General features: G+C 41.2%; 1 protein-coding gene across 2 annotated transcripts in view; it reads left to right on the forward strand.

The window, feature by feature from the left end:
* CENPC (centromere protein C) overlaps positions 1 to 12,926 on the forward strand; it is a 1,111,772-nt gene that overhangs the window by 186,026 nt on the left and 912,820 nt on the right. The window contains exon 1 of one of the 2 annotated variants that reach the window (XM_086961921.1): positions 7,092 to 7,168. The exons of the other annotated variant lie outside the window; for it this stretch is intronic. Coding sequence (XP_086818047.1) covers positions 7,123 to 7,168 — 46 coding nt within the window. The 5' untranslated portion in view covers positions 7,092 to 7,122. Of the gene's footprint in view, positions 1 to 7,091; positions 7,169 to 12,926 lie in introns of those variants that run through there. 2 annotated transcript variants of the gene reach the window in all.

Below are 12,926 nucleotides of genomic sequence, written 5' to 3' on the forward strand. Positions count from 1 at the left end.
AGAATTAGATCTCTTGATACTTACGGAAACGTGGCTTAATGACTCATCTTCCCCTATACTTGTCATCTTAATTCCTACTGGCTTTGACATTATCAAATGCAATAGATCTATTAAAACTGGGGGTGGCATTGCCTATATCCATCGCTCTAGCCTCGTTCTGAAGCAGACCCATAATGATATGATGTCCTCTTGTGAGGTCCTAGTCACCGAAATCTGGAACAAGAACAAGATGTTCTGTGTGCTTCACTCGATTTATCATCCTCCCCGGGGATATCCTACGCTTTGTAGAGCAACTGATGGAATCCATCTCTGCTAGCTCACCCTCCACCCCTACCATATCTTCCTAGGTGACTACAATCTTCACTGGAATGACACTAATGATCCACTAGTTTGCTCTCTTAAGTCGTTCCTCTCCGACTTCAACTATAAACAGGCTTGCAATGGACCCACTCTCTCCAATGGCGCTACCCTCAACCTTATTATAGCTAGAGTTCACATCATTCAACTGGATGATCTAGTACCATGCGATTGGTCGGATCATCACCAAATCTAATTACACATCCAGGAAAAGGTATTGCTCAGACAAGGTCAACCGCTCAAAAACAAGCCACTGTCTCGTAACCTGAGAGACATCAACATCCCTAACCTCACCAACTTGAGCAAGAATCTTCTAGAACCTCCCACTAACGTGAATAATTTGGGAGAGTTGACAGATCACTACGTCAACGCCATGACAAATATTCTAGACTCTGCAGCCCAGAAGCAGCTCAGAAGGATTCCTTGCAAGCAATCTAAACCTTGGTTCAATGGTGCTCTTAATGATGAAAGACGCAATTCTAGGCTCTCTGAGAGACATTAGAGAAATGCCCCCTCCACTTCTAGTCTCAAACCGTTAAATAGAGAAATGCCCCCTCTACTTCTAGTCTCAAACCGTTAAGGAAGAAGAGAAGCTCTTATAACAAACACATTTGCATTGCTAAATTAGATCATTTCAGAGCTCAGCTTGACAGGACTAAAAACCGTCCTAAAAAACTTTCGATAACATCAAACAGGCTAATCCTACTCCTGCAATCAAAACCACTGGTTTCAGCGAAGAAGTCTTCTCAGCGCACTTTTCGGTAAAGTCTAGGAGTATTTATCTGGAACTGCAGTGTGCCGCCGCTAACCTGCTGTCGATGAGCTCCCTGGGTTTGACAGTACCTGCAGCAGTGAGTGCTCCACCTTACCCCACAGAGTACATACCCAAAAACAATGCCTGCTGGAACACCTTCATACTCCCGGACCTGGAGGAGGTATCACATTCATTGGCATCTCTTAAACCATCCAACCATTTCAGTGATCCACTCCCCGCTATGCTGCTCAAAGACCTTAAATCGGCCATTCTGCCTCGCTGATCCAAGATCATCCAAAACTCTCTTACAGGGGAGGATCCCCGACTGCCTTAAAATGGGGCAAGTCACACCTATCCCCAAGAAGCCCAATGCAGAAATTGGAGACCTAACAGACCCCAATAACTACCGACTGATCACCAGCAGCATGTCTTTAACAAAGTTGCTTGAGAAATGCGTTCACACACAGCTATGCAAACACATCGAGGAATTTCAGCTGCTAGACCGACATTAGTCAGGCTTTAGACCAGTTCATAGTACAGAAACAGCCCTACCGCACATTGTGGATGACTCCTTGAGTGCTCTGAACCAAGCTACGCCTTGCCTTCTAATTCTTCTGGATTTGTCCTCTGCTTTTGACACTATTAAACATGATAACTTGATTAACCTTCTGCAATATAGGATGGGGCTATCTGTCCCTGTCTTAAAGTGGTTCTCCTCCTTCCTGCACAACCGAACACAGAGTATCAAAGTCAACCAATCTTGGCTGCAAGCACCTGGGTCACTATTTGGGTACCTCGGGGTTCCGCACTCTCGCCCACGCTCTTCAATCTCTTCAAGGCATCGCCAACTGCTATTCTGAATGGGTCAAACATTCAATACCATATGTACCGGACAATACTCAACTGTATTTGAAGATCTCCTCTCCAGATGGCATTAAAACTCTTAATGGAGCGCTCCCAAAAACTCAGCAATGGCTAACACATAACCATCTGTTACTAAACTCCCTCAAAATAGAATTTCTCCTGATTAAACCCCGCAAACAAGAGACCCCAATGCAGAATTTGAACACAAATATCTCTGCACGCAACTGCTCCCCGCATGTGGTGGACTTCGCTTGCTCTTTAGGTGTCACCCTGGACAAATATCTAAACATGCAAGAACACATCAGTGAATATTCAAACTTCAGCTGGCACTTCACGCAATGTTTTATTTCTAATATAGGCGAGAGCTGACAGCAACATGGTCTGGGTCTTAACAGAATTAGATCCTCCTTGGAGTATCTTACCCTCCCCGTGTTATCGCTAATATTTACGGCAGAAATCATGGCCCTGGGTCCTGTCCCGGCGCGGACGGGCGCAGACGGGCTTGCCTTTGGCGCGCCTTCGGCGCACCGGCGGCGCGCCCGCTGCATGCGCCCGCTGCGCGTCTTGTTTTGTTCATGATATATACGGGAAAGGCGTATCAGGGGGTGTGTCTGGCTCTGCCCGGTCCGCCCTCCACTCAATCAGCGTCAGCTGTGGTGGACCGGGGGGCGTGCGGCGCAGGTAAGGAGTGCAAAATAGCTTTTAGTCAGCTTTAGCGTTTAAAAGCACCGAGTGTTTACAGAGGTCTAAAATGCAAAAAATCAATTCGTCACAGAAACATCTAAAATGCTAAAATCAATTTGTCACAGAAACATCACATTCACAAGGGTACAGCCACATACAGCGCGAACTCAGTCAATGAGTAAGTATGTTAGAAATAGTTGGAGAAAGAGAGAAAATCAAACACCCAGGTATTTAATTTTGGAAGGGCACCATGCAAAATTAGTATTAGCAAGCATGTATTTATTGGTAGATCTCCGTCTTGGAGAAATTTAATTTATAACCAGAACCAGAAATATTAGAGTATAAATTATTCTCTTGCAAAAAAGGATCTAAAGAGGTGAGGTGATTAGACAAGCTAAAAGCTTAATTTCATGGAAGTCATGTTTGAATCCAGATATGAGGCGGTTACAACAAATACATTCCAAGAAGAGTTCTAAACATTGAAAGAAGAGCAAGGGAGAAAAAGGATAACCTTGTCTAGCTCCTATATGTAAATTAAAATAAGGGGAAAAACATCCATTAACACGAACACTAGGAAGAGTTTCAGAATATAATAGTTTTACAAATGAAATACATTTAGGGCCAAACTAACCCTGTGAAGAGTAGTGAACATGAACTGCCAATTAATGAGGTTAAATGCCTTTTCGGCATCAGGGGGTAAGGCTGCATGGGAAGAGTGGTATTTCTTTCCAAATGCAGTAATTTTCAAGAACACTCTGGAGTTATCCATAGTCAGTCTACCCTTAATAAAAACAGATTGGTCAGGTTTAACAATAAGCGGAATAACATCTTCTAGTCAGGATGCTAGAATTTTGGCAAATATTTTACAATCCTAGTTAATTAATGAAATTGGATGATAATATTTGCAGAAGGTATGGTCCTGATCTGGTTTAGGGATCAGGACAATAGGGGTTCTAAAAAGGAACCATTAGCCTAAGAATTCAATTATAAAAAAAGAGTTAAAGAGCTTAAGTAATTTAGTGGCAAAACAAGAAGAGAATAAGTATACTTTTCCATACTGAAACCATCTGGATCAGGAGCTTAGGCTTTTTGGGAAGAGTTAGACTTAGTAGCATCAATAACCTCTTGGTGAGTTATGTCACTTTTAAGAGCAATAATAGTATCAAGAATAGAAGGGGGGAAGGTTGTGAAGCCCATAAAAAAAGATTTAATGACATGTTCTGAGGGAGTGGTAATATCTGTATATAGTGATTCATAATAAGTCTGAAAGGCAGTAGTAATATCTAGGTCATAGGTTACTGTACTATTGGTAAGTTTATTAAGAATAGGCTCAATATTCTTCTGTTCCAATTTCATTTTCAAATAATTGGGCAACATTGTACCAGCTTTTTTTTTACCATGAAATCCATACTAATATAATAAAGAGAGAGCCCAAACCTTTGAGGCGGGTAATCTCAGGAACCACAGCACCAATCACAACACCCAATACAGCGTTGGAAAGGGCAGTTGCAGCAGCAGGACATAGGCTATGCAGATGCCCACCATATACATTTAAAAGGTAAAAGAACCGTGCCAGCAAAGTAGTCCCTTGTGGGCGTGTCTGCGTTGTGCTGTGGGCGTGTGCTGGGGGCATGACAAACGCTGGGGGCGTGTGGTACGTTCCGCCCTTCATGCCATGTCTCATATCGTGTGCTAATCCCACCCTGCTCCCTTTAAATACCCCTGCACCCCATAATCATAACCCACCCTTAAACACTAACCCAGCTTAACCCTATAAATATACCCTGTACCCCAAAACCCAAACCTATCTCTAAATTCTAAAAATACCCCTGTACCCCAAAACCCAAACCTAGCCCTGAACCCTATAAATACCCCTGTACCTCAAAACCCAAACCTACCCCTGAACACTAAAAATACCCCTGCACCCCAAAACCTCAAACCTAGCCCTGAACCCTAAAAATACCACTGTACCCCAAAACCCAAACCTGCCCTTGAACCCTAAAATACCCCTGTACCGCAAAACCCAAACCTAGCCCTAAACCCTTAAAATACCCCTGCACCCCAAAACCCAAACCTACCCCTGAACCCTAAAATACCCCAAAACCCAAACCTAGCCCTGAACCCTAAAAATACTCCTGTACCCCAAATCCCAAACCTAGCCCTGAACCCTTAAAATACCCCTGTACCCCAAAACCCAAACCTACTCCTGAACCCTAAAAATACCCCTATACCCCAAAACCCAAACCTAGCCCTGAACCCTTAAAAAATACCTGTGTACCCCCAAACCCATACCTATCCCAAAACCCTGAAACTACCCCTGTACCCCATAACCCAAAACTATATCTGAACCCTTAAAATACCCAAACACCCCAAAACATATTCCTCAGTACCCCAAAACATATACCCCTATACCCATTCTTACCTCATCCAAAGATTTAAAAAAAAAAAGCTTTTACCATTCATGCATTTACAACGAATTTCGTTGTAAATGTATGCGTGGTAAAAGCATATAAAATGTAATGCCATGCGTTATAATGGCATTGCGGAGTCATGGTACTTTCGTAATGAAAGGATGCGGAGTGATGGTATGCGGAAAGAAAGTTGCGGAATAATGGGTGTTTACCCTCCCCGATAAGTACATTTGTGGCACGGTGGCCCACATCTCCAGCAACATACTCATATATTTTCACCAACCATTTGAAAAATGCACAGTTCTCTCTCATTGATGTCCAGCACCGACATACACTTTTAGCACACCTCCCGCCACAAGTTCTAGAATTGCGAACTTTAGAGCTGGGGAGCTTCGTTCGAATCTCGGCATCAGCTCACCATCCTGTGATTCCAGGCAAATCGCTTTGTCTCCCCGTGCCTACCACAAATAAATGTGTTCTTCTGTAATGCAAATTGTGCTCATGCCATGTTGTCGAGTTTGCGCTATATAATATTGCAAGGAAAAATAAAATAGGGAAACTCGAGTTCACACACTACTGAAAGCGCACTCTTAAGTGCATCAGCAGTGCACTGTGAATCGGAGCGTTTCACAGGCCTGTCACAGATAGGAATTGCTATCAAAACGAAATCCTACAAAACAATATACTACTGGCCGGCAGCAATTCATACCCTGACAACGTTGAGACGGGCTGCTAGTTTATATTTAACTTTGAAAAGGATATTAAATGTATCATTAGTTGCATGTTTATGGATGGCTACCTTGGCTTAAATCAATTCCTGCAAAAATAATGGAGGATTTTGAAGTGAAGTAAGTATGCTCAAGTGTTTCAATATGTTGAAGAGTAGAAAGGTATTGGGATTTTTTTTTAAGCTGAGTACGCAATATTAATGGCCCTAAAGGAAGCTTTAAAAGCATGCCTGTTATGAGTGGAAGTGTCAGTATGTTGGTTAAAATGAAAGAAATCTCTAATAAATGAAGTAGCTTCCATGCTAAAATTTGATCCAACAACAGGGAGTTATTAAATCTCCAACAACCATGTTTAGAGTTATTGAAAGCTAGATCAACAGAAGATAAAACAGGGACATGGTCAGAAATAAAAATGGAGCCAATTTCTGATAAATGAATGGAAGGGAGTAAGGATTTATAAACTAAAATATAATACATTCTGGACATAGTATGGTGAACATTAGTCAGGGTTACAAGTTTTCCATACATCAAAAAATGGACGACAGGTGAGAACGGTTTGGAATGCTTCATGGGATTTATCATGATTAAGTTTACATTTGGATTTCCTATCGGTAAAGGGGTCTTACCACTCATTTAAATCGCCAGCAAAAATAATATTGGGACTCTCTATGGAAGCCAATTTTAATTTAATGCTATGCCAGAATTCATGGTCAGATTTTACAGGGCTGTAGATGTTAAAGAAATTTGTTTGATGTTTATAATGGCATTAAGTAATACCCATCGTACATTTGTGTAACATTCAGTTGATAGAATTGGTACATTTAACTACTTAAAACACAAAATGGCAATACCACCCATGCGAATAATAGCAGGTGGAAAAACGGTTTGGCCAACCCATTGACGCTTATGTGATTCAACATCATTGCAATGAGTTTCCTGTAAAAAGTAAGAGAGTTAAGTTATAACAAATGAGAAAGTACCTTTTGACTCTTGGCAAGATGTCCCAGACCACGAAGATTCCGCAAGGCAATGTTAAACATGTTGGGGAGTAAAATAGGGATACAGGAACATGGATGACTAGCTGCAGAAACGAAGAGGAAAACTAAAAGACACCATATGTTAATAATAATGACACGTAAAATGTATGTGAACAAAATACAAAGAAAAACAAATTATCACTTGCATGCTCACAGGAAAAAGAAGAAGATGAAAGAATAGCGAGTGAACAGAAGAGTAAAGAGACAGATCAAGGATGAGAATCCAGATCTGAGAAAAAGATTATCGAAAATGAGCATGAGATGAGTCCGCACTGAAGCAAGAGCAAATGAGACATCAAGAGAAGACTAAGATATCGAAAAGATGGCATAAAAGTAAGAGCTATAAAATAAACTAATCAGTAATGCACAAAAAAACAAATACTCAAGAACGTTGAACTTTCGAGTCCATGTTAGTAGATGAAATATTCTGAAGAAATGTTAATTTGACAGGGTCAACAAAAGATCTTGAAGTGCCTTCGTAGGTGATTTCACAGATACAAGGATGCAAGATACCATAACAAATATTCATTTGTCTTAGTTGAGGACGCAGGACAAGAAATTCCTTCTTTCTGGCGGTGGAAAGATCCTGCGAAATCTAAATGTTATGACCAAACCAAGTAAGGCGACACTTCTCCTTGGCAGATTTGAGGACCGGTAGAAGATCTGTAAATTCCAGAAACAGCAGAATAATACCTCTAGGGCCAGAAGAGCGAAGGTGAGGTCGACCAAGACGATAAGCTTGCTGGAGTTTGAGAGGTGGAGTATTGGGAAGAAAGACCAAGAAAGATCTGGTAGAAACTTTTTTAAGCAGAGGAGGAGGTCAGGACTCTCAAGGTTCTCCAGCAGACCGTTTAGGCGGAGATTAGTATGCCTATTCCTGTTTACAAGGTCTTCAGTATGAAGCTTAAGTTTAAACATTTCTTGCTGAAGAAAGTAATCTTAGTGGCTACCTCTTGGAAAGTGTTAACAAGCTGCTCCAAATTAAACTGGTTACTTTCCATCGCAATCTACCGATATTCTGTTTTTTGGAGTTTTCCAGTGGTAACGCACATAAAAGGCTTTAGACCTGGTATCTCGTCAAGAGTAGTCTCCAATACTGGATTATGAGAGGACATGACTGGCGAGGGGGGTCATTATTTGCCCCTTTAAGTTTAGTGCCAGAGGTAGACGTCTTACTAAACCGGTCACTGGCCATTTTGACTTAGTGTGCAGAATAATAAGGTGATCTCTGGTAAAGCCTGAGGCAAATTTTAGTCAAACGTTGTAGCAGTTCAGAAATGATTTTAAAAGAAAGTGATATGGTCAAAACAGTGGAGAGGCACAATCTCAGGTAGGAGTGATACCACTTAGGCAAGCAACAAAATGATGAATGAATGCACAGGCATAAGTCCTAAGAGAAAAAAGTGTAGTGAGGAATATTCATGGTGGCTCCTAGCAATATAGCCACAAAGGAGGATGAAAATAGCAAAAGTCTAAATATATAGACATTGTTCCAGTGAAAAGAATCAGTGGTAGGCTTGAAAGCAGAGGCACCGGCAGCACAGTAAACAGCAACCGCTGAAGCAACATGAAAATTAGTGCAGCTAACTTGGTAGAAAAATGATGAAAAAGCAAGTTCTAGGTATTAAAACATTGTATTCCAGCATTTGCATAATCAAATGGAGCAGTAAGAGGTGAATATGCCAAGTTGAATTTAGAGGAAGGCTTATAAAGCAAGTGGCAATGTCACTAAATGACGGCCGCTTGTGTTTGACAAGAACTCACCACCGCAGCTCCCGGTTAGATTAAAGGCTGGTTATCGGTACCACACTGATAGAAACTGCAGGGAAGGCACCCAAGAGCTGAGAAACTGGTCAGGACCTGGCAGGTATAGGCAGAAGAAGGGAATAAAATAACATTTGTCTCCGGAACTCGACAGAGCTCAGGGGACTGCCACAATCTTGCACGGTGTGGAAGCCACGCCCCCCCCCCTTAAAACATATTGAATGCACCTTTGTTAAGGCTGTTCTAGAGGACACTGGTGAGAATGATATTGATGCAGTTCTAGCACAAAGGCTTGGTGCAGTTCTAACACAAAGGGACAAATGATGGTGAGAGGAATGTGACTTTTGCATCAAGTGCCCTCGGATAATCTGAAAGGTTATATTGCATCATAGAGAAGGAGATGTTGGCATGTACATGTGCGGTGCACTAGTTCAAAAGGATTGAGTTTTACTCTAAAGACTGACCCCAAGCCATTGATGACATTTTAGGTAGGGAAACCTTGAAAGTTGATCTTATTCGTAAAGCTCAGAATAAGAAAGCAGATTATTTGCCTAGATTGACACAAACAGAAGAGCAGAAAGGGAGGTTAAGGAGTTTGTTTATGAGGATGTGAACATCTAGTAGCAGGTATGGGAGGCACGTCTGATATAAGTGAATTGGAATGAATATCAGAAAAGGTTTGCCCCATCCTAAATATGTTTTGATCTGAAATCGAGAAAACTATTAACAAGAACTTCAACATTAACCTTTCCCTTAGTTTTGTCAACATATACCTTGACACATAGTCCTTAACACCTTTTCCTACATTAAACACACAGGATCTCAGATAATTCGATCTCCTCCTCACACTAGGCATAAAAATATACTATGAGAATGGAAATCATATAAAAACATTTAATGCCACACATGGTGGGCATGGGTCAGAAGTGGGGACAGCACCTGTTTTTAATGGGAACCTCAGCCCACGGGCCTCACGCAAAGTATGGAGCTAACTAGATTTATATATGCAAAAATCAAATCCTCCATGCTCACCTCTTTTACAACTTTCTTAAACGTCTTCCAGCATCACACGCGTATCGGAAAATACACCCCATCTTTAAGACCATTAACATTATTAGTCCCTTACCCTATGTGCTACTGTTTAATACTTCAATATACACCCCTCATGGCGTTATACTACTATACTTAGAAATCGAGCATACTTTCTTTTATTTTTTGAAACTTTTATTTGTCTTTATTTACCTTTGTTTTGTGGGATGCATATTACTCATCAATGCTGCAGTTCTCCATCCAGTCTTAATGTACTACGATTATAAAATAAGCGGTTAATGTATTTTGAAAATTGTATAATCAACATGGATTGTAACTCATCCCACTGTCTTTTCTACTTTTCTAAATGATTATTTTCAACTTTTAAAGTCAAGAATTTTTTTTGCATTACCTGTTAAACACCATTGGGAACGAGATGGCTATCTGCCAAGATAGTTCACAGAGGGGGGGGGGGGCGCGGTGGAGTGCCACAGCTTTTGACAGGATATGTAAGCATGTAGCCAGTGCCCTCTCCTTACCTAACAAAAGTGCAACCATTAAAGTAGAGAGGTGGTTTGATCATAAATGCACATCCGCCCATCAGAAATTATTATGTGCCCTACAACAGAAATCACATGATAGAAGTTTAATAATTAGGGCAAGGGCAGAGTATAATCAGGCCAGGCATACACACAAATTGGAAATCAACTTAGAAGCAAGGGAGGACCTGCTGTCTGTCGACATAATCAAGAACAGTTCCAAATGTTGGAAAATAGTAAATAGTCCCCTTTTACAGGTTGTTTTTTCCGCACAAGAAGTGGCTGTGGCCGTAACCCAAATGACGGGCAATACAGCCCCAGGCCCGGACGGGGTCCCCGCTGATCTCTTAAAAACGGATGTTCTTCTATGGGCAAAGTTATTGGCCAACGTTTTGAGCACGGCATGTCAAAATGGAACGCCTAAATTCTGGTCCACATCAATTATGGTCTCGGTTTTCAAAAAGGGTAACAGAGGGGACCCAGGGTGTTATAGGCCTATATCCCTGATTTATTCCACGGTCAAAGTGATGGGAAGAGTGGTGCTCAACAAACTAACTGAATGGATTGGTGAACGTGGTATATTGTCAGATATCCAAGCGGTTTTAGGTCTTTATCTCATAATAGGAAAGTATACTATAGCCTAAAAAGAATCCCTCCATATTGCGTTCATGGATCTATCCTTGGTGTTTGACCAAGTAAATAGATCCAAGCTGTGGGCTTTGTCACTAGCAATGGGTATGGATAAAAAATATTGTGTATTTTTTGTTCGACCTGCATAGGGATCTGTATGCTGCAGTAAGATTCGGCCAAATGGGAAATCTGACACAGAAGATAGATGTGACAAGAGGAGTCAGACAGGGTTGTATTGTGGATCCTCTGTTATTTACCCTTTATATTAACAAATTAGACCTGGTATTGTGTGGTGCTGCTTAGGATATTCTCCATGTGGGGAATCGACTTATTCCAGCCCTGCTCTATGCAGATGATGCAGCCTTATTGGCACGCACTGCAGTGGGGCTTTAGCATCTGCTATCGTAGTTTGCTGACTTTATGGGCTCACTGGACTTGAACGTCAACTTTTCCAAATCACACGCTAGGAGTCTGGGAGAAAAGACTAGTAAAATCAAGGCATTTGGATGCGACAGGAATGAAATAACCAGGGTCTCCTCATTTCCGTATCTTGGCATCTTATTCGATAAGAGATGCTCTTGGGTTACACAGAGAGGGCAAAAAGAATAGCCATGGCTCTCTCCTCAGGCTCGATACTTGACTTCACACGACAGTTAGGTGCTAAACCAATGAAGGCAATGTTAAACATATATAAACCTAAGTGTATAGCTATCGCTTGTAATGGCTCTGACATCTGGGGGTTTACAAATTGTCCAGAGATCTAAACTGTAAAAAATAAATTCCTAAGAAGCCTGCTTTCAGTTCCTCAGTCTACATCTTCATATAATATACATGAGAAACTGGGTGTTGGCTGTGTGACTGATGTAATTAAAATGTCCCCTTTTATCAAGTGGATCTCTATATGGTGTAACCCAGAACTCGAGCTAAATCGCAAGATCATTGTAGATTGTATGTCATTGGACAGGGCCAGTAGGATTCCATGGCTCAATTATGTGAAAAACATTGCAAGGAAGCTAGGTCGCCCCAATGTTAATAACCCAGAACATTTATGTAACAAGGATGTGGGTTTAGGAAAGACGTCATTTTTGCGCCTTACATCCATAGAAAGAGAGGCTGTTAAACTACCAAAGCCCACGGTACGAGCCCATCAGATTTTAAAAACTTCCATCATGTTGGAGACCTACCTGGGCATAGTTACTAAACCCAGACATCGTTTTTTATTGATTAGACTGAGGTTTCACCTTTTACATTTCGTGTTGGCTGAGCCCCTGGGCTGGAGCAGGCTAGACGACTTGGGCCCCTGTTCTTGTGACAGTTTCTCAAGGCAAGACACTATGCATTTGGTAATGTTTTGTCATCACTTCTTGCAGTTACAGAAGCGTTTTATTTTCCCAATTCTAAAGGATAAGGGCTTCCTGCAGGTTCGACCAGCCCTAGTGTACCTGCAGATGCTGAACAGCCCTTAGGAAATGTTTAATATTGCCAGTTTTTTAGTTGCAGCAGTTAGAGCAAGAAGCAAAAGAAAATAACCTCTTATGTGGCTGGTTTAATATGTGTCAGTCAGTCAGTCAAAACACTTTATTCGATTAATTAAAATCATAAAAGACAATATAAAAACATTCATGTTGATATATAAAATCCTTCAATCAATCAATAAAAGACCAGCATTGTACAAAAAAGGGGTTAAAACAGTTAAAAAGCCCAAATAAAACATCAGATAAAATCAGCCAGGGTTGTTCTGTGCAATTAATCTTTTGCTATTGATTCGAACAGCAGCCAGCAGAAAACTAGCAACGGAGAATATCATTTGTGTACTGCCTAGCATCTGGAGAAAAGTAAGAGCGGGCCTGACTTGCATAAAGCCTGCCTCTCTAAGAATTGGCAATAAAAACTTTTTACGAATATCCGCATAGAAGTCACAGAACATGATAAAGTGCATTGTGTCTGGTCTAGAAAAGTTGTCACACCTACAGGGATCGCTATTTTCAGGTTTACACCATTTGGGGAAAACGCCAAGGGACAAATGGATTAAGTTGAACTAAAATCTAATTAAAAGCTGGCGATGGAACGGTTTAGTGACAATTTTTAAGTATGGTTCAACGGAGGGAGAGGTTCACAGTACGTAATTT

This window comes from Lissotriton vulgaris, chromosome 3_1, assembly GCF_964263255.1.
Source record: "Lissotriton vulgaris chromosome 3_1, aLisVul1.2, whole genome shotgun sequence".
In the NCBI taxonomy this organism is placed as follows: Eukaryota; Metazoa; Chordata; class Amphibia; order Caudata; family Salamandridae; genus Lissotriton; species Lissotriton vulgaris.